General features: G+C 41.5%; 1 protein-coding gene across 2 annotated transcripts in view; it reads right to left on the reverse strand.

Annotated features, from left to right (window-relative positions):
• The window catches only part of KLF12 (KLF transcription factor 12), a 240,326-nt gene that overhangs the window by 13,371 nt on the left and 208,413 nt on the right, over positions 1-18,542 (reverse strand). For both annotated transcript variants that reach the window (XM_059493350.1, XM_059493349.1), the window contains one exon: positions 11,410-11,567. In XM_059493350.1, the coding sequence (XP_059349333.1) occupies positions 11,410-11,567 (158 nt within the window). The remainder of the gene's footprint in view (positions 1-11,409; positions 11,568-18,542) is intronic.

The following is an 18,542-nucleotide window of genomic DNA, read 5'->3' on the forward strand; positions in this document are numbered from 1 at the left end:
GAGAAAAGGAAAACTGGAAGAAGATAAAATCCTGTTAGTTCAACATTCTGAATATGTGAAGTTTTAAAGAACCTATCAATTTAAAAACAGATGCCTGAAGCTGTGAACATTTGCTGACTCTCTAGTTTTGCATGTGCCTTTGCGAGCTCTATTGTTTTGTCCTGAAACCTGACAAAAATATCCCAAACCAGAGAAATTCTGATACTATTCTGCAGCTTTGTCTTGCAAGACATGGATAGTGAACAGTACATCACAACAGCCATTTACATAGATCAAGCAGGACCCTGGAGCATAAAAAAGTATTTCTAGACAGTTCTCTGTAGAAAATGAGTATTTTCTATTATTTGGGGGAGTCAATTACCAAGTTTTGAAGGGATGAGTCAATGCTCCAAATGGGACTAGTCATTTCTCAATCTTCTACTAACACAACATCTATTTCTAAGAGCCCTCCAAAACCATGCCTTTTGTAGTCCAGATGCAACAAACCAAATTAGTTTAATTACTTTTACCATATTATTTTTCCTAACCTACCATGACTCCTCTCACTTAGGCACTTAGGAACATGGTTACAACTGCTGCTCATTAAATCCTCCAAAACTCTTCAAGTATTGAATTAATAATGCTGAATAATGACCACTGTTCAGCCACTTCAAAATTTTCCACCCTTCGCACAGCCCAACATCTGTCTTCCCATGTCTTTATTCATGTACCCTGACATCTGGAAGACCATTCACTCAGGCAAATAAATCTCTTGAACTTTTACTTTATAACCTGATGACATTCACATATTCCTTATTAAAAAGACTCTGTGTATGTGTAGGTACCAGCCCAAGACATGCCATGTAAGGGACAACAGAACCAGGGTCTGTTTTGTGCCATGCAGAATTTCCCATGTGGGATGTTCCTCAGCAGTTATCCTCTGCCCATCAGCTAGCTGGTATCAACAGTATTTGATGCCAGACCAGATGTTTCAAAGACAGACACCACAAAACCACCATGTAAATAGTTATGGGTTATTCTGCCAGCAGGGAAACTGTTCTGGAACTCCAGGAAACAGAGCTGGGCTTATATTCATTCCTTGGGCGAGGAATCTTATTTACTGCAACTGCAGATGCCCCATGTACTCCCTCTGCCCATTTGCAGTTCCTTTCATTTATGTATTATTTAAGTTTCATTTATCCAGCAGTTTAGCAGGCTCTTGGCAACCATGAGGTAACACTGTCTACTACCATGACAGAAAATATCCCAGTGCTCAAGCTGTAAACAGTTCTCTTCCTCTGGCATCAACTCCCCTCTCTTTTTGGTATTACAGATAAGTGCCATGCCCCTTCTTATTTATGTCCTCTTCAGATATCCCTATCTATCCATTTTTTCTGCACATGGAATTGTCACCATGACTCTTGAGTTATTATGTCACTTCTCTGCAGCTCCTTCCTGCAGTGGCACGCAGCATTTTGAAATGTAGCTAACATTTTTATTCCAAATAAGAGACAACGAGGAAATAAACACAGGGGTAAAGACTGTTCAGGGGTAAAGGTTTAGCAATCTAGTCAGATTTTTTTCTATGTTAAGCTTACATCACCCTGTGAAGGACAAAATTAGAAAGCATATGGAAACAAAACCTGATGTATAGGTTTGTGTACTAATTCCAGACAGGGAGGATGGGGACATGGAGAAATAGACCGCTTATCCCATTCACAAAATACAATGGGTTTTTAGTGAAATTTGTGCCGTTTAATAGGTGGAACATGCCCAGTTCTGCTATATAAATATTTATGCCCCAAGTTTCTACTGTCATTATTTTGGAGAAGTATTCCCCACACAGAAACAGAGTGAGGTCATAAGGATTTAGCCTGAAAAAAAATGGAAGAAAATGAAGAAAATAAATAAGCCAACAAGCATGCCTCTGCCCACATCTGATATGCTGCATTTTCTAATCAAAGTGAAGAAATCTGCAGTTTTGCAGGGTTGAGGACATCTGGTGATTCCTGGTTTGGTTTCTGCTACAGGATGTTATGCAATATATGTAATGAGTAGTATTTATGTCAGCTGTTTTCAGCTCCCATGTAAACACCAGAATTGTTCTGAAGCACACAGGACAGTCCTAAGTGCACCCACACTCACAAGATGCTAGGAGAAGAAATCATACATTGAAAACCAGAAATGATGGCTAATTAGATTTTGCATTTCTACTAAAAATAAGAAATTTCAGGCAGAAAAGAATCTTTTAACAGCAAAACACTATCTGATAATGAACATCCTCAGGCACTCCCAGAGGAAGAGAGTAGCTTTCAGACATGGGGAAAGGGAAAAATGACAATTCTTACATTTTATGTGATATTTTTATTAGTATAATTTTTTAATGAAAAAATAGAGCACTTATCAAGCACTTTACAACTTTCAAGTGCCTTATAAAGATTTTTCGAAAATGTAATCCCTCATAAAATTCTCTTTTCACAGTAGTACTGTGTAACAAATATCAACTCCATTCTGCAGGTAGGAAAGCCAAACCAGTGAGCATCAGCCTTCCCAAAACTGCTGAGAGTGAACAGCAAGGCTATGACTTACACATTAGGAAACACCTTACTTTCTGTAATGAAAGTGCTAGAACTAAGCTTGAATCCTTTAAAGCTTTGAAATATTTTCAATCATTTTGATGCAAAAATCTAATTCAATTATTTACTTAATGCAGTCCCTAATTCACTCTCTGTCTTTGGTGAAGATAGGCAATTTGACTTTTATGTTTCAGTATCGTCACAATATGCAAATAAAATATCTTTCCAGGAAGAGATTAGTTTCGTATCAGTTGAGCAAGTCTGGCAAAACAATTTCTACAAGCAGAACAGGAACATACTGTGCTGCCTGGGACACGTCTTGAAGTTCAGGTTTTTATTTCTTGTTCTCAGTCTGACTTAGGCAAAGGACAGGGATATGGTTTCTTCACATGGAAACCAGGAACAAAACAATTTCTTCTGTTCAAATATACAGTGACAACCTCCACTCTAGAAGAAGAGACAGAACTTCATTACACTTTGGAAGCCCTTGAACTCACTATTTACAAACTCCACTTCATTTACAATTATCCACTTGTGATAATTCAGGTGGGAGTCCTTTTCTCACATGAAAACACACAAACACATTTCACTGCACTGATGAGCTTTGGATCTGTTTGCCATCCTGGCCCTTCTTCTCACTCCCCCTGCAAGACCAGCACCTAGTTTGGCAACCCTGTTTCTTTCCTTCCACTACGTTGACTCACATGCCACTCTAGGTACACAGCTGCCCCAGTCTGATGCTATTTACACACAAATCCCAGCAAAAAAGCCTTTGGGACTAAAATCACAAAATTCAATTTGCTGTAATTTAAGAAGGCAAACCCATTGTATCAGTCTCTGGTCTGTTCTGTAACCACATGCACAGAAAAATGAGAAAGAGAGGGAATCCATGCAAATTCCTTATTTTCTCTTTTTGGGGCTCCTGCAGAGAGTTTGACCCAGAATGGGCCCTCCTAAGCACTATGTGACATATGAATGAATTAATGCCTGGGGACAAGGATTAGTTACATACATTGCCAAGGGTGCTGCTGATACAGTATGATAAATTTTGACTCCTGTAAAAAATAGAAAAAGTAAAACATTTGGAAATGTAAAAGGCCTCTTCCTGTACACCTGAATGCAGGAGCCAGACCAAATCCCAACAGTTCATGAAAAATATAATTTTATTAACCTTCCTGAAATTTGTTTCCTGTATGACACAGTGTGTATGTGTAAGTTTTCAAGTATATCTTAAGTGCATATACATATACACTTAACAGGTATATATTATAGATATATTTGTAGTGAAAGATGACATGGGGTTTTCTTCTTCACAACAGCCATAGCAAATACATGAGACTATTGAATTTCCAGTGCTGTGGGAAAAAACTGAGCAACAGATCCATACTTCCATCAGCAGCCAAGTGTATGGAGGGTGCCAGCAGATCTGCACATTTACTCTCCTTAACTGGGGTGCCACAGTCTTGGGCTTTAGCCTGGCCTTCCACAAATAAAGCAACTTTCCTTCAATGTGGTCTACAACTGCAAGGCAGACACCAAACCAGTCCCACTTCCCTACCCATCCACCTTCAATGCTGGTTCTGTCACTCCTCCTGGCATTATTCCATCATGTTCATCAGCAGAAATACTCATGGTTTCTCACTATGAAACTTAGACCTTCCTTTTGTTTCTTGAAGAAAACCAAAAACCCCAATCCAACAATGAAACCTGTCAAAGAAATAATAAAGAAAACCCCAAACAAAAAGTGACTAAAAGGCTCCAAGGGATGAACTTGGTCTTAGAGTTTTGCACAACTGATTATTTGGTGTTTGCACTGTGCTAGAAATCAGGCTCAAGCAGAGGATGGGCACTGCTGTGCTGAGCTGTGTATAGAAACAGAGCATTGAAAAAACTCACCTCCCAATTAAGTGAGTTGGAAATGGAATTAAAATTCCCAAAAGAAGATATACTAATTTTTATCACAATACAAATCAGATTAAAAATATATAACACTTAAGAAAAATATCAGCTGAAAAAAATATGCATGAGAGGGACAAGGGGAAAGCTCACTAATGTGACTGAAATTCCACTATTTCGTATCCTATGTGGAGAAAACACTGAAGTGTAGAAAATAACTCCTCATCCTACACAGGTTTAATCAGATCTTTTTACTTCCTCATGAAACAAGAAGTTTATGTAGAATTCACCCATGTTTCTAACTGCTTATTGGTAAAAATGTGAAGAGTGAAACCACTAATTTTCAGCATCTACCTCTTGTTTGCTTTTATGCATGCAAAAAAAAAAAAAAAAAAAAAAGAAAGCAGGAAAGAAAAAAAACCTGAACAAAACATTTTTAAAAAAAGCTTTTATGATGTTTACTTGCAGTTTTCAGCCTGCTGCACTCTCAAAGACTGTGTTTCTGATCCAAGGTTGCCCTGACAAGGACAGGATGGGCACAAGCAACTTCAGACACACTTCCCAAAAAACATGTGTTATCACCAGCAGCAAATTATTGTTCCCTCTGCTGGGGACTGAGTGGGCTGCAAGAGTTGGAAACCCTGTACTGTGTATTTATTCCTCCAGGTCTGGGTGCAACATCTGGGAAAATGTTTTGGAAGCAGTGGGAGTAAAGACATCTTTCTTGCCTTCATGGCACTTCAGGGCTACACATGGTAGACCACAATCACGCCAGAGACCTCAGATGAACTGCAGTTCTTTGGAGGTAGAGCATTAAGTACTAAAAGGTTGGCTTAGAGAAAAATCTTATTCTGCATAATGAAATTATCATTATTCCCTCGTGCCACACACAGACAAAACACATATGCACCCCATATTTACAAAGTCAAGGGGCACTGTTGAAAATATTTTTCATAACCTTGAGACTGCAAGTAATCACAGAGGCAATCAGACTCGCTTTCCCATCAAAGTGCCTTGGAATAACCACACGGGCACTCTTCCATATCGGCACAGCATCAGACCTACAATGCAGAGGAATGACTCCCTGTGTGTAAGGTGAATTCAGAGCTTGCAAAACGTGCCAGAAACGAAAACATTTAACTTTCCACAGAGCAGCTATTGGAAGAGAACTGGATGTACAAGCTCCTTCTGGTATGGACACCTGCCTGTAACCAGCTGGCTTAGACAACGATCTCGCTACATCCAGAGGTTCCCACTTCTGCATCACCTTTCTAGGCTGTGGTGGCTCTGGTGAGCTGGCCCTCACACCCCTGCTACACCAGGAGACACCCTGCACCAGGAGACAGCTGCTCTTAAATATACCTCTGTCCTGAAATGTGAAGCCTGCCACATCAATGAGAGTGGGCTGAGGTTTCCTTTATTAAATAATCAGTTTATCTTCTAAAGAGAAACTGCATGAAGAAAGAGAAGAAAGGATAGAAAGGAAAACTTCTGTGAAATATACTAGTTTTCACATTGGAAAGCTCTACTGTTTATTGAAACTGGCAGCAAAATTTAAACACTAAAAGAAAGTATTTCTTACAAAATAAAAGCATCACCCAACACAAATAGACCCTCCTATTTTACTTAAAGCAAATTAATTTTTAAATTGGCTTTGTTTATTTAAATTCCCAGTTTCTGAAACAGCACATGAACCTGCTTTTGGAGGTTTTTTCACTTGACAGATTTTCATGGTACTGGAAGAGCTCAGGGACAAGAAGAACATAGGACATGAGAAAGAAAAGCTGGGGTTTTGAAGAGTGAGTCTGGCAGGTAGGTGTCAAAGATGTGTTAGAGACCAAAAATCTACACAGTTCAAGTAAAATCCAGACAGATTATTTTAAAAATGTTGCTTCTTCCCAATATTTATATAAAGAAGGGATTACAAATCTGTAAATATCTCTGTGGACTTACAGTCAGCAAAAGGCACTAAACAGACCTTAAAAAAACAACAGGTAATGAATGGAGTTTTAAAACCTACAGAACAAAAATAGCTTTTTTGGTGCCTCTGACTTTTTAAGTCCACTCTGAAAGCGCTCAAAGGAAAATGTGAACAAAGACTAATGACAGGGGCCCTTTCATATTAAAATAATATATGGAGCAACAGTGAGTGAGAGGAATGCAATGTTTGAAAAAGCACAGACTAAATAAAACACCCATGTACTCACTAGTTCTCTCTCTTCTAGGGTGGTGTTTCAACACAGCTACAAAGGAACATCTTGGGGAGGGAATGCTGTCATTTTCTCAGGTACAAATCTGTACTTCTGAGATGTTTACTGTCTCCACGTAAAACTGCTGAAGACCCCTTGACACTGACAAATAGGCTTCATTACGTCTGTGCCAAAGGTATTTGCTCTCATCTCTCAGGAATGATATAGGCGTTGATCAAGGACAAAGCACCAAACCCTAAAACAATTCACTTGGCCTGGGGGCTTTACTCAGCCTGGCACTGCAAGGGCCTGACAGAGCAGCCCCTACTGCAGCAGCAGCACTGAGAAGGGCGACCGAGACCCAGCGCTGGCTGGGGCAGGACAAAGAGCAGCAGTTGCAGTCCCGTATCTGAGTCCCACAAAACTGCTCTGGTTACTGACCTTGGCCTCCTCCACTCCTCCATGCCTGTGGATATATGGTACCTACACCCATGGATTAAATCCATTCCCACTTCATGATACCTGGAAAGTCCCAGGCTTTTGCAGCTGCTGACCCCACAAAGCCGCACTGTCATGTTCTTCCAGAAATTTTTAACTAACGACTGAAAAAAGGTTGTACAGAAATACAGAATGCTGATTACTACTACAGTAAATGAAAATCCTGTGGAGGTGAGAGACAGGGAACAAATCTCTTGTGTTTCAGACGCTAAAATTATGTCCCACATTACCTCAAAGCAGGCATCTTGTTTCTTTGTTGACTTCTTCACGATGATTCATACAATGTTTTAAACTCCTTAGGCTTCTCCATGTGCTAAGGGGGTAGCCATGATGAACTAGTACTGGATTTAACCATGAGCAACTTCAGATGTTTAGATGTTCTTACAGTGGAAAGAACCAGTATTACTCAGTCTGTAGGACTCAGATGTCCTATTGGAAGTGTCAATAGCAACTTCAGTGCTGCTTGAAAGGACTGAAATAGCCACTACAGATCATAAAATAGCATTCTGACTTGTTTTCTTCTCCAACTGCAAAGTAAAAGCAGCAAAGTGAAGAAGGTGGGTCCCATCAGGGCTGCACAGGTGCACACCCCTTGGAAACAGCATTTACACTCTCCCCATTCCTGGGGCCAGCACCAGCACCTGTGCCAAGTGCAACACAGATGAACACAATCCAGGAATGCAACTCATGGCTGCTGATTTTCCCATTTTTAAAGATTATTCCTTTGTGGAGTCACACATTAGTTATTTTCTTTAAGTTCACTGAAGCAGAAACTAGCTCAATGCAAGTCCAGTGAGCCAATTTCTCACAGTTTCTCCCTGCAGAAAGAGTTGATAAACCTGAGCTGCAAGATTGCCTGTGAGCCCTGAAGGCTCTCCATCACACCTGATACCTTTATTTGATGACCTGGCAAAACAAAAACAAGGAGCTGATACTAGAAAGAGAAATGTAATACCAGAGCTTGTGCTTTATGCAATGCTCTATCTATCAGAGGTTTCACATGCAGCTTTCCCAGTCAGAGACAATACATAATTCAAGCCCGCCCCCCAGTGGACTCCATGCCCACACCAGCACACCAAGTTTTGAGGACACTGGTGGCAAGTATTGAGGAGATAGATGACAGCATACTTACAAAACCTAGGAGTTACTCCAAGAGAATTAAATTCAACTGTTACAATATCTATAATATTCTGTTTCTGGTCTCCATTAGGATGAAAGGAAGTATACCTTCCAACCAACAAATCTGTTCATCCTATCATAACACCACATTGTTTTTTCTCCTGAGTCCAAACTACTGTGAATGTTTCAGTGGCTATGCACACAAAATAATGTAGTTTGGAAAAGATCTTTAAGATCACCGAGTAAATGAAAAAAAAAAAGTTCTCAAGCACATACTGCTTAGGTAAACAACTGTCAGCAAGATCAGCCTGCCTAAAAAAAATAAGGTACAGATTATGCAATGCTGAGTTTCTGTGATCTTTTCTCAGAAAGTTTCCTACTGAAACTTGCTCACTCTTGCGTGCATAGCTGTCATATTTCATTTATACTTATCCAAAACTGCACTAATTACTCTGGGTCATACGTGAATAATTAACTTGTTTTGCCTGAAGCAAAAGTAAAGGCCAAGATAAAAAATGTAAGATGAGATTAGTACATGGCCAAGTACAAGATGAGTATACTCATGGCCAAGGCTACATATAAGTCTGAATATACCAACTTCTCATCAAGACCTATGAAGTGTCCTGTAAAGCACATTTCATTTTAACAGCATGACACAGGTTTTCTCACTGGATCCACTGACTAAATTCAGCACTGACCATTTGTTCTGGACTACACTTCTTTCATCATGTCTGCTGCAATGTCACTATAAAGCAGTAGTTATCAGCTGACTATTTAATGAAGGTTTTTGACTTGATGTTATTTTCCTTTTTCCCTGAAGTAAGAACCAGCTACCAGCATGACTACAGAACAGTTCAGGTAGCTGTATGTTGGTGTGGGAATTCGTTTCAGTCAGCTCAGTCTGGCAGGTATCCGGGCTTCCTCTGTGCTCAGCAGTGAAGGAGAAGCACCTTTGCAAGCCAATCTCTGGGTATACCTGAAGAGGGAATAACATGCCCCAGAGGTGCCAATCCCTCTTCTCTGACTACCCAGAGATCCCAGACAGATAGCAAAGCCTCGACACCAGCTGCCAGGGAACCACAGCTGGGGATAGGGATCCTACGATTACAGCAGGCAGACAAACTCCTTTTGTGCTGGTGGAGAGCTACATATGCTTAAACTGGGATTTACCTACATCCTCTCAAGCCTACAGGGCCTACTTCTGTGCACCCTACGTGCACAGCCTGAGATTCAGTGGTGTTGGTTACCTAACACTGATCGGGGTGCATTACCTGCAAGCACCAGTCTGCCCCAAGAGATCCCTGACAAATTACAGACATCCAACAAATGTAATTCTCAGTGTTTTAAAATGCCATAACAGAAAAGAGCCTCCTCTGTTTCTGGGCTGCCTTGGGTGTGACATTTCTGAGGTTTTCCACATCTAGTTTGGTAACTCACATGATGATTGCTTATAATGCTGGGCTGGTCGCCAGGCTGGCAGGATAGAGAAGAGTGACTTCCCTGTGGTGTAAGCAGATAAATGGCACTTCTGTTTAAAACCAAACCCTCTATGGCTCTTCTCTGCTGGGCTCTCTGTCTTTGAATCTGTTACAGCTATGTAATGCTCAAAGGGTGGTACAGGCAAGAAAAGAAACAACACATAAATCCAGCAGGGAGAAGGAAAATGACAGAGTAGGGTTAGACTGGGATAAAAGAGGTAAAACAAAAATGACAGAAAATGGTGACAGGGTAAGGGTAAATAAAAGATATTAGAAGAGTAGGGATGAAAGGCCACATTTAAGATGGGAAAGAAGAGGGAAGACAAAGAAAGAATTAAGACAGGACATGACAAATAACGATAGAGCACAAGGCTTGTCTTAATGGGAAGATATGAAGAAACCAAGAAAATTGGCCTGGAAGGAAATGTAATGCAGTTTCCAGATCACCAGAACATTTCTGTTGTTTAAGGAAGGGACTCATACCTTACAGAAATTGTTTTAGTAGGGAATATTAGGATGGAGCCTTGTTCCATCCTCCTCTCAACAAAAGTCCTACCAGCCAAAGGACATACTGGAAAAAGCGATGGAGATGCAGCCTCAATTGAAATGGAGAAGCCTTCACTTAATTTTCTAAAACAATATGTCATTCCCTTTAGAGTACATCAGATCACAGAAAGAACCAGCAGATCCTCAGCAAAGAACAACATTGTCCTATACACTGGATAAACACCATCTCTCCTCCAAGGAGTTACAGGAATGCTGAAGTCCATTAAGAGCACAGAGATCAATACATTTAATTTAAGCAAATCAGCATCAGAGTAAGGAATAACATTGAGGCTCAGAGTGTTCTTTTCACTGCCTTTCCAGCCATCCAATCAATCCCCTTTTACACTTGCTCTCGAAAACTTCAAATTGCTGCTCCTGAGTTTATCCACAATAAAATTACAACTATTACACATCACTGCTTCCGCTACCCTTACATGCCTGTCATACAGATTAGTAACAGCCCATAAAGTTAGTAAGGACAGCAGGTATTGAGTGAGTGTTAAGTATGGTCACCCCTGAATGGGGCCCAGCTCCTTTAAGCATCTCTCTTGCACCTCTGCTGTAGGGATCTGGTGGAACTGATTCTCATACAGTGATGACTTCCCTCTCCAGTATGGGACAGGTGCCTCTGAAAGCCTCCAGAAAGACAGACTGAGGACTTGAGTTTACCCTTGAATTGAACTGAAGGATTTCAGGAGCTCCCAGCATCCAAAGGCTACATCTGTAAAAGCAAGTAGTTTCAAAAGAAAAAGGTCTGTAGAGTGAAAAAAGTGTTGCTGAACATTCATGACCACACTATATGCCCTTGAGGGTTTTCTCTGGACTAGATCTGGTTGGTCCCAAGCAACGACCACACTTTGTTGAAGCACAGCAAGTACGTCCCCAGAGGCCACTTTTCTGTTGAGTTTCATCCAAGAAGAGTCTGGTTGGTGCTGCCACCAGTCTTGTGCTGCCAAGAGGGGATGACAGGGAAGCTCCACTCAAAAGAACACTCCTGATCTGCACCAGAATGACAATGCACTCACAGACATCTCTGTTATTTAAGTACAGGCCTTTGGCTCTTAGTGTAGGATGACAAGTCCATTATGCCCTAAACTGGACAGAAACCACAGTGCCAGCAAACCTCACCTGTGTGCGTTCTCCGGTGAGCCTTCAGGTGGGAGCTTTTTGTGTACACTTTGTTGCATCCCTCAAAGTCACACCGATGGATGCGCCGCTTCCTGGAGTCTGGAGACTCAGACCTCCTCTGACGCCTTGTGCTCTCAATACTGAACGGTGAAATTGAACTGAAAAACAGAACAGAAGCAAAAAGTGAAGCAAGAGCATGGTGTATAGCTTGGGCCCCAAAAAATCAGCTGTAACAGAAGTGACTGTGTTAGAAGGGATGTAAAAAATGAATTATCTATTTTCCTTTCAACATTTTGACACAATTAGTGCTTGAACTAGAGCATATTCTGCAATATGAAATAACTGAAGTTTTGATTTAGAAGTGCTTATTGCCCAAAAAAATCCCACCATGATGCTTGAAATACTGCTCCAATAATGAAGCAGCCTGACTTTATCTGAGCTCTATTTCTATTTGACATGTGTCCAGGTACAAGCTCACTGAACTGTTTTCTAAACAAGTTTATATATAGCCTCCATAACTTCTCTTTGACAAGTTTAAATAGATAAAAAGCCTGAAACCTTTTATGAAAAAGTGTTTCCAGTACCCAGATCTGAACTATGGATCTTCACATTAGGCCCAACACCTGTTGTTTGCTTGAATACAGACTGCTAACAGATCCAGATCACCCTGCAGCAGCGATTTTTCCATTTTCTCATTTAGCACTTCTCAATCTGTCACGTGCAAGCCAATACAATTTATTTTCTTTCAGACCACTGATAAATGAAGTTTAAGAACAAGGCCAGAGAACAATCCCCGCAGAAACACATAAATGCTTATCAAAGATACTCCATTTACAGCAATGTCCCACAGCCTATCAGTTACCCTAATTTTAAGCAATTAAAATACAGCACTGAAGTAATGTTGTGTTAGTTTCTAAGTACAGTGTGTGCTGGACCTATTGCTTGAAAACCCCCTTGCTACCACAATGCATTTGGCTTGGTTAGATAAATTATTATCAAGTCGGAAGGCCGTGATTCAAACCCTCATTGACTGCCAGTAATCACACCACCCAGCCATAGATCATTATTAACTGATCATCCTATCAACCTCACTATGACTATATTGCACAGCAACCACCATCACCCACAGCTACAGCAGCCTGTTTAGTTAAGTACTGGGACAACTCTGCCCTTCATCAGGTTTCTGGGGCTTCCCAGGTTTATTGACATTCAGGGTAAACGGGCTACACACTCATTAGCCTGCTCTTTTAGACTCTTAAGATCAATCTGAAGGAAAAGGATGAACCTTTGGGAAATCCATGGTACTAAGGCAAGCATTTGAAAGGAGCACTGATGTTGATGCATCTGCTGGGAAGCACCTCTGTTAACACTGACCTGCAGGCTCCTGTCAGAGGAGCTCCTGCACAGCTGTAGCTGTTATGGCATACACTGAACTCCTGGAGCTTTCCAGAACTTGCTGAGGACTCTTCATATGGGTTAAAAGTTTGTGTAAAGCATCTCACACCATTATCACATGATTTCACTGATGTTCTAATTCTCTGCATACAAACCTCTAAGCCTTGAATTAACGGTAGTCCAAATTTCGCAGTTTTATTTTTGTTTAAATATTTCCACAGAACAATCCTAATCTGAAGCACTAATGGGAGGGGAGGGGGAGTACTTTCTTTATGAAGAGTACTCTGTAAACACATATTCATATTTTACCTGCAGGCAAGAGATTCTCCAGATTAATTATTTTTGCCTATAATATGATGCATGTCAACAGATGTGCAGAGAGTTCCTGGAATGGAGACAGAAGTGGACAGAGAGCCGTAGTAACAACATTAGCTGGCAAAAATTGTCCCCAAGAGGCTAAGAAAGATTAGCACTTTAACTACATGACTGGAATACAGATATGTCTAGCTCTCACAGAAATGGCTTAGGAATTGCATTTAAGCAATTGTTCTGAATCTCAGAACAAATAAAAGTCTTGGGTTAGAAATTCACTGAGAATGGTTTCACTACTCCAGTAGGGTTTTCTTTTTTTTTTAACATCCTACCAGCTGAAATAAAAGCAAATTTGTAAATCAAATGTTAAAGCTCAATACTAAACACACAAAATCCAGTGCTCAAAACTAGGAAATCCTGATCTTTTAAAGTAAATATTTGTGCATCTTTTTTCTGCAAGTATCTTATGAGCTGTCTTGTAACAGAGTGTTCAGATCCTGTATAGTACAGGTCATTTAAATAGGAGGAAGATCAAGCTTAAAATGCTGCTGTAATTTCCAGCCCCAAGACAAACTGAACCTAGAGAAGAGTCAGCACCTCATGAAAAGCTATTTGTCACATATGAGAAAGTGATCTCACTGCTGGGAACCACTCTGTGCTTTCCCGGATATTTATACAGAAGAGGATGGCACAGAGCAGTGTCATGAAGGTGGCACACAATCAATGCTGCTGCTTTTTAACTGGATTGCTCCCTCTTTCTAAAAAGTGTAGCACCCTGCTTATCCCACAGGAGAGAAAATAACTGAGTAAGCCACAGGAGGTGACGAATATTGTCACCATCCCCTGAGAGCTTCACAGTCATCGCTTGCTCAGCACAGCAAGGAGAAAAGCTCTTGTCAGCTAGAACCAGCAAATGTCACCTCACGTCTTCCCCTCGCAGCCCTGCAGCTTAAATGAGAAACCAACCAGCAGAGGACACCCACATGGCAAGTGAGAGCATATGTCCAAGGTGGTTTTCCTCTGCCACTTCAACTCCTGTGGCATAGGGGGACCCCCAGAGCAGACATCTTCAACAGTGATAAAGGAGACAGAATCTACCTGACACCACCAGTGGGGTTTTAGCCTTGCAAAAGCTGTGTGGCTTTAAATGGGGATATCACCAAAGACCCTAAAAAAAGCACAAAGTGCTTTTTTGAGCTTCCTCAGGTTAGTCCCTCTCACAGTAACTCCCAGATGATTTGCTGATGCTCCTTCCCTTTGCCATGCAAACAGCAAAGGGACACCTTCTCCTTTCTCCAGCAATTTCTATAAAATACCCTCACTGATCACAAAGACAGAAGTAAAGTCCTCAAAACCACATTTGGTGCCTCTTGAAGTTCCCACAGGGGCTGTGCCAGATGTCTCTGGTCAGGACATGGTTCCCAAAACTACTGTTTGATGGCACCATGGTAGACAAAGACTTTGAAATGGATGTATCAGGGAATTCACAGGAAATTCACAATTTTTTCAACTAACTTACTTTCCATTTTTGTTTAAAATTCTATAAAATAAAGAAAAAAACCAAAAAAGACCACAATACCCCTCTTCCCCCAATCAAAATCCAAACAAACCATAGTGTAGCAGCCTATTTAAAATTTAAGTGTCCTCCCAGCAACTGCACAGAGGGAAATCTTAGAAACTTGTCATCAGTCAAGAGCTACCAGGGTACCCTGAGGAGGAACTGCCAATTCTTCTGTTAATGGCCATGATTTCAGGCAGCCTTCAATGCTCAAGGTGGGCTTTTGCAGTAGGACTGATGCCACATTTAACAGCTCAGCAGGATGTATTAAATTACTGTTGAAACATGAAGTTTGAAAGATAAATTAACAAAGAAAAAAACTGAGTTCTGACCTGTTAGCTTGATGTTTATTTATTTGTAGCTCAGTATTTCTAAAACTGGTGTAATTTCTATGTTAGTGTAGAAATTGTTACACCTAATGGGAATCCTGGGAGACTGCTGGCTGCCTCCATGAGCCATTGCAACACCTGCAGTCAGTATGGTTCGTAGGGTGAAATAAATAAAACCAATGCGAGCATTTAGGGTGACTTATAAAAATTCAGCCGTGTTACTTCCAGCTAGAAGTGAAACCATACATCTTTGCAACTCACACATAGCAAAGTTCTTGTCTCTGTGATACAAAGAAGTCTGCAAAACCTAACACCGACCGGGGCTTCACCACTAGATGGCCACCAAGTTCTGCTGAACGTGATCTGCACTGCGTGAGATGTGGATCATAACAAACCTGGTTGCAGGATTATTTTTCCTTTCTATGAATGCTGCCCCTGACTTCCCATGCTCCGTGTGGACAGTGAACAGCCCTTGGCACAGGCAGCAACACTGTTAAAAACCACATGTAATGGGTAAATTTATACTGATCCTGTATTTTCTGAGCAATATACTGAGCAGGGCTGCCTGGGGAACACAGTGTGTTTATTAAAGCCTTGAACTGTGCTCAGTCTCGTGACACACCCCAAGTGCCTGCACACTGGCTGCTTCCCACTCACAGTGTGCTAAGTGCACTCACCCTGTGGCAAACACCCAGGGCTACCTTTGGCCACCCAAGCACGAGCTCCTGGGCGCTGCTGGCATCCCAGTGATACAGCCAAGGGCTGGCTGACATGGCCAGCGAGGAGCGAGGGACGTGCAGCAAGCCACGCTTCGCTCTTTGTCTACAAACCCAAACACTGTCCCAGTGTTGCATCCTCATCCTTGTGATTACCATTTCTACTCCTGCTTGGCCCCTCCACTATGAGCTCAGACTCTTTGGCAACACATCCTGCCTGCCTCCAAAATCCTCATGGAAAACACATCGATCCAGGGCTAACAGGTCAAACCAGCTTGTACCCAAAATCCCTGTCACCTCACCTAAGTCTCTCCTGTACAGCAATCAGGCTGCATCACCTTCTTCTCCAGCTGGCCCTGTAGTTAATTGAGAGACTTCTGATTGCACCCCAATAACAGTCTGTGGCTGCTAAAAGCAGATGCTCTCTTCCCTTTGGGGTGGGACCCAGGATGTGTCAGCCATGTCCCCTCCACTCTGGCTGCCACAGGAAGAAGAACCAGATGGGGCTCAGGACCAAGCAGCATCTGCTCAACCTGGATCAGGGGCTCAGCAGGCCAGCCTGTGTAACACCAGCTGTGGTCCTCCTGTGCTTCTCAGCCCCTGGGCTCTGAGCACAGGATTTGGCTGAGATGGCACATGAGGACAGTCCCACTCCAGCTGCTTTCTGTTGTGTTGGCACCAGCACTTGCCTGATTCTGCAGCAAGCCAGTGCAGGACCCACAGTAACGAGAAGAAAATTCTGCCAAAAAAAATCAGAGAAGCTCTTGGTAGCTTGACTCCCTAAGTAGGAGAGTGTGCCAAGTACCTGCACTGACATATGGCAGAGGATGGGAACCTGTGGCCATGGGTTAGGGGAGTGTCACCACCCCTTTTATTGGCAACCAGCTGTGATTACCACAGCTTCCATGTAAATTTAGAATATGTGTGAAGAAATTGAGAACATGGACACAAGCAATCAACATCAGGAACAACTAGAAAATCCAGTTTTTGTTCCACAGGGAAGTTGCTGCTTGTAATATTTGAGTATAAAACACACAGAAAAATAACCACATAAACAGATAAGCTGAAAACAAAAACTGGGAGATATGACCATGTGGAATAACTATGAGCTGATGATGTGCTTTGGCAACACATGACAGAAGCAGTCATATCCCACCCTCAGCTCAAGTTTGGACATTCAGATATTTACAGGTTTTATGTTTTTAAGGGAAAAATATGTCACTATACAATACTCAAATATTCAAATATTGTATAAATTTAGCAATGTGAATCTTCACTTTATGAGACATGCAAAGCTTCTGGATCAGCCTGTAAGTTATAGTAATTAAAAGCGCAGGCAAATTAAATGAAAGCAGAAAACTAGAGTACTACATGCCTGCATTCAGATGGTAATGAGCAGTTGAAGAAAATCCTTGGATCTCTAGCATTTGTTCAGTGTTCAAAGGGAACCAGGGCTGCAGAAAGAAGCATCATGGGTTTTGGCTGCTTAACATTTATAGAAGCTAGAGCTGTTAAGTGACTAACTATAGACGTAATGTTGTTCAATCCCAGCCTTTGGATTCAGTGTGGGATGGCACGCCCTGGGCACACTGAACAGCAGGCTCACACACCTCCACAGCAGCTGTCAGTCCTCCTCTGGGTCTCAGGGCAGCTGCCCACCAAGAGCCCTCAGAAGCAGGGATGACCACAGTCCCAGCAGCTTTGCTTGGCTCCTCGGGCACTTTTCTGAAAGAACACACCCACAGCAGCACACCACTCATTCGTGGAGCTGATGGCACTAAATACAAAGTATCTCCTATTAAGACCCCAAGTTTCACATGCTAACAGACATGTGAGTACTCTGTGCCTTTTTGAAAAGCGGCTTTGAATCACATTTCCCAGATTCCAACTCTCAATTACTTTATTTTGTAGCACCTTTTCACATAATGCAATGTCATTTTCTGGTAGGTAATGTAATGTTAACATCCCACTCAGGACAGGGGTAACACTACACACTACACCATGAAGAAATATGACATGGATTTTACTTCTCATTACAATTTATAAAACTCCTTCTAGTAGTCAGATGCCAAAATCCTACTATCCAAAAAAATAGTAGGTTTTTTTCGCTATAAAATGCTTAAATGCTGCCATGATCTAGCTGAACAGTTAGAACATCGGCTGGACTAGATGATCTTATAGGTCTCTTCCAGTCTTGAAAATTCTGTGATTCTGTGATTCTGTGATTCTGTAAATATCAGTGCCATCTCCTGATAAAAATCTTCACTCAAATATTTATCGAAAAAAAAATTACGAAGTTGCTTCTGTTCCCTATTCATAAACAGATGAACATATATATATACACATGTATTTTTTTCTCCTCTTTGATTCTTAGATCCTATTTAATGTTTCATGAGAGGCAAACAGCTGCCTTAGGAATGTTAGACATTAAAACATATCAAGCAGTACTTAAGGCAATCAGAAAAGGAAAATATGTGCTACTCTTTTATTAGCAGCAGTTACTTCAATCACTGTACTTTAAGGTGATGTTATACTTGAAATTATACTTTTTGTCAAGAAAGAAAGGAGGAATTTGGCAGCATACACAAATAGCACACATATGAAATGGGAAAATTACATGGATAGACAAGACAGAGATAAAAGAAGATTTGAATACATTTGGTTCAGAAAGTGCTTTAGCTGGAGCTGGAGTGAAGCTGCACAAGGAGCAGATGGGTGGATGGGAGTAGGAGCAGAAGTTTCTCCTGTTGTGCGCTGAACTAGACGTCCACCCTGGCTGCTGCCAGAGGCAGTACCCTGGCAAAGAGCATCCTCTGCTCCAGC

The sequence above is a fragment of the Ammospiza nelsoni genome, chromosome 2, assembly GCF_027579445.1.
Source record: "Ammospiza nelsoni isolate bAmmNel1 chromosome 2, bAmmNel1.pri, whole genome shotgun sequence".
NCBI lineage: Eukaryota > Metazoa > Chordata > Aves > Passeriformes > Passerellidae > Ammospiza > Ammospiza nelsoni.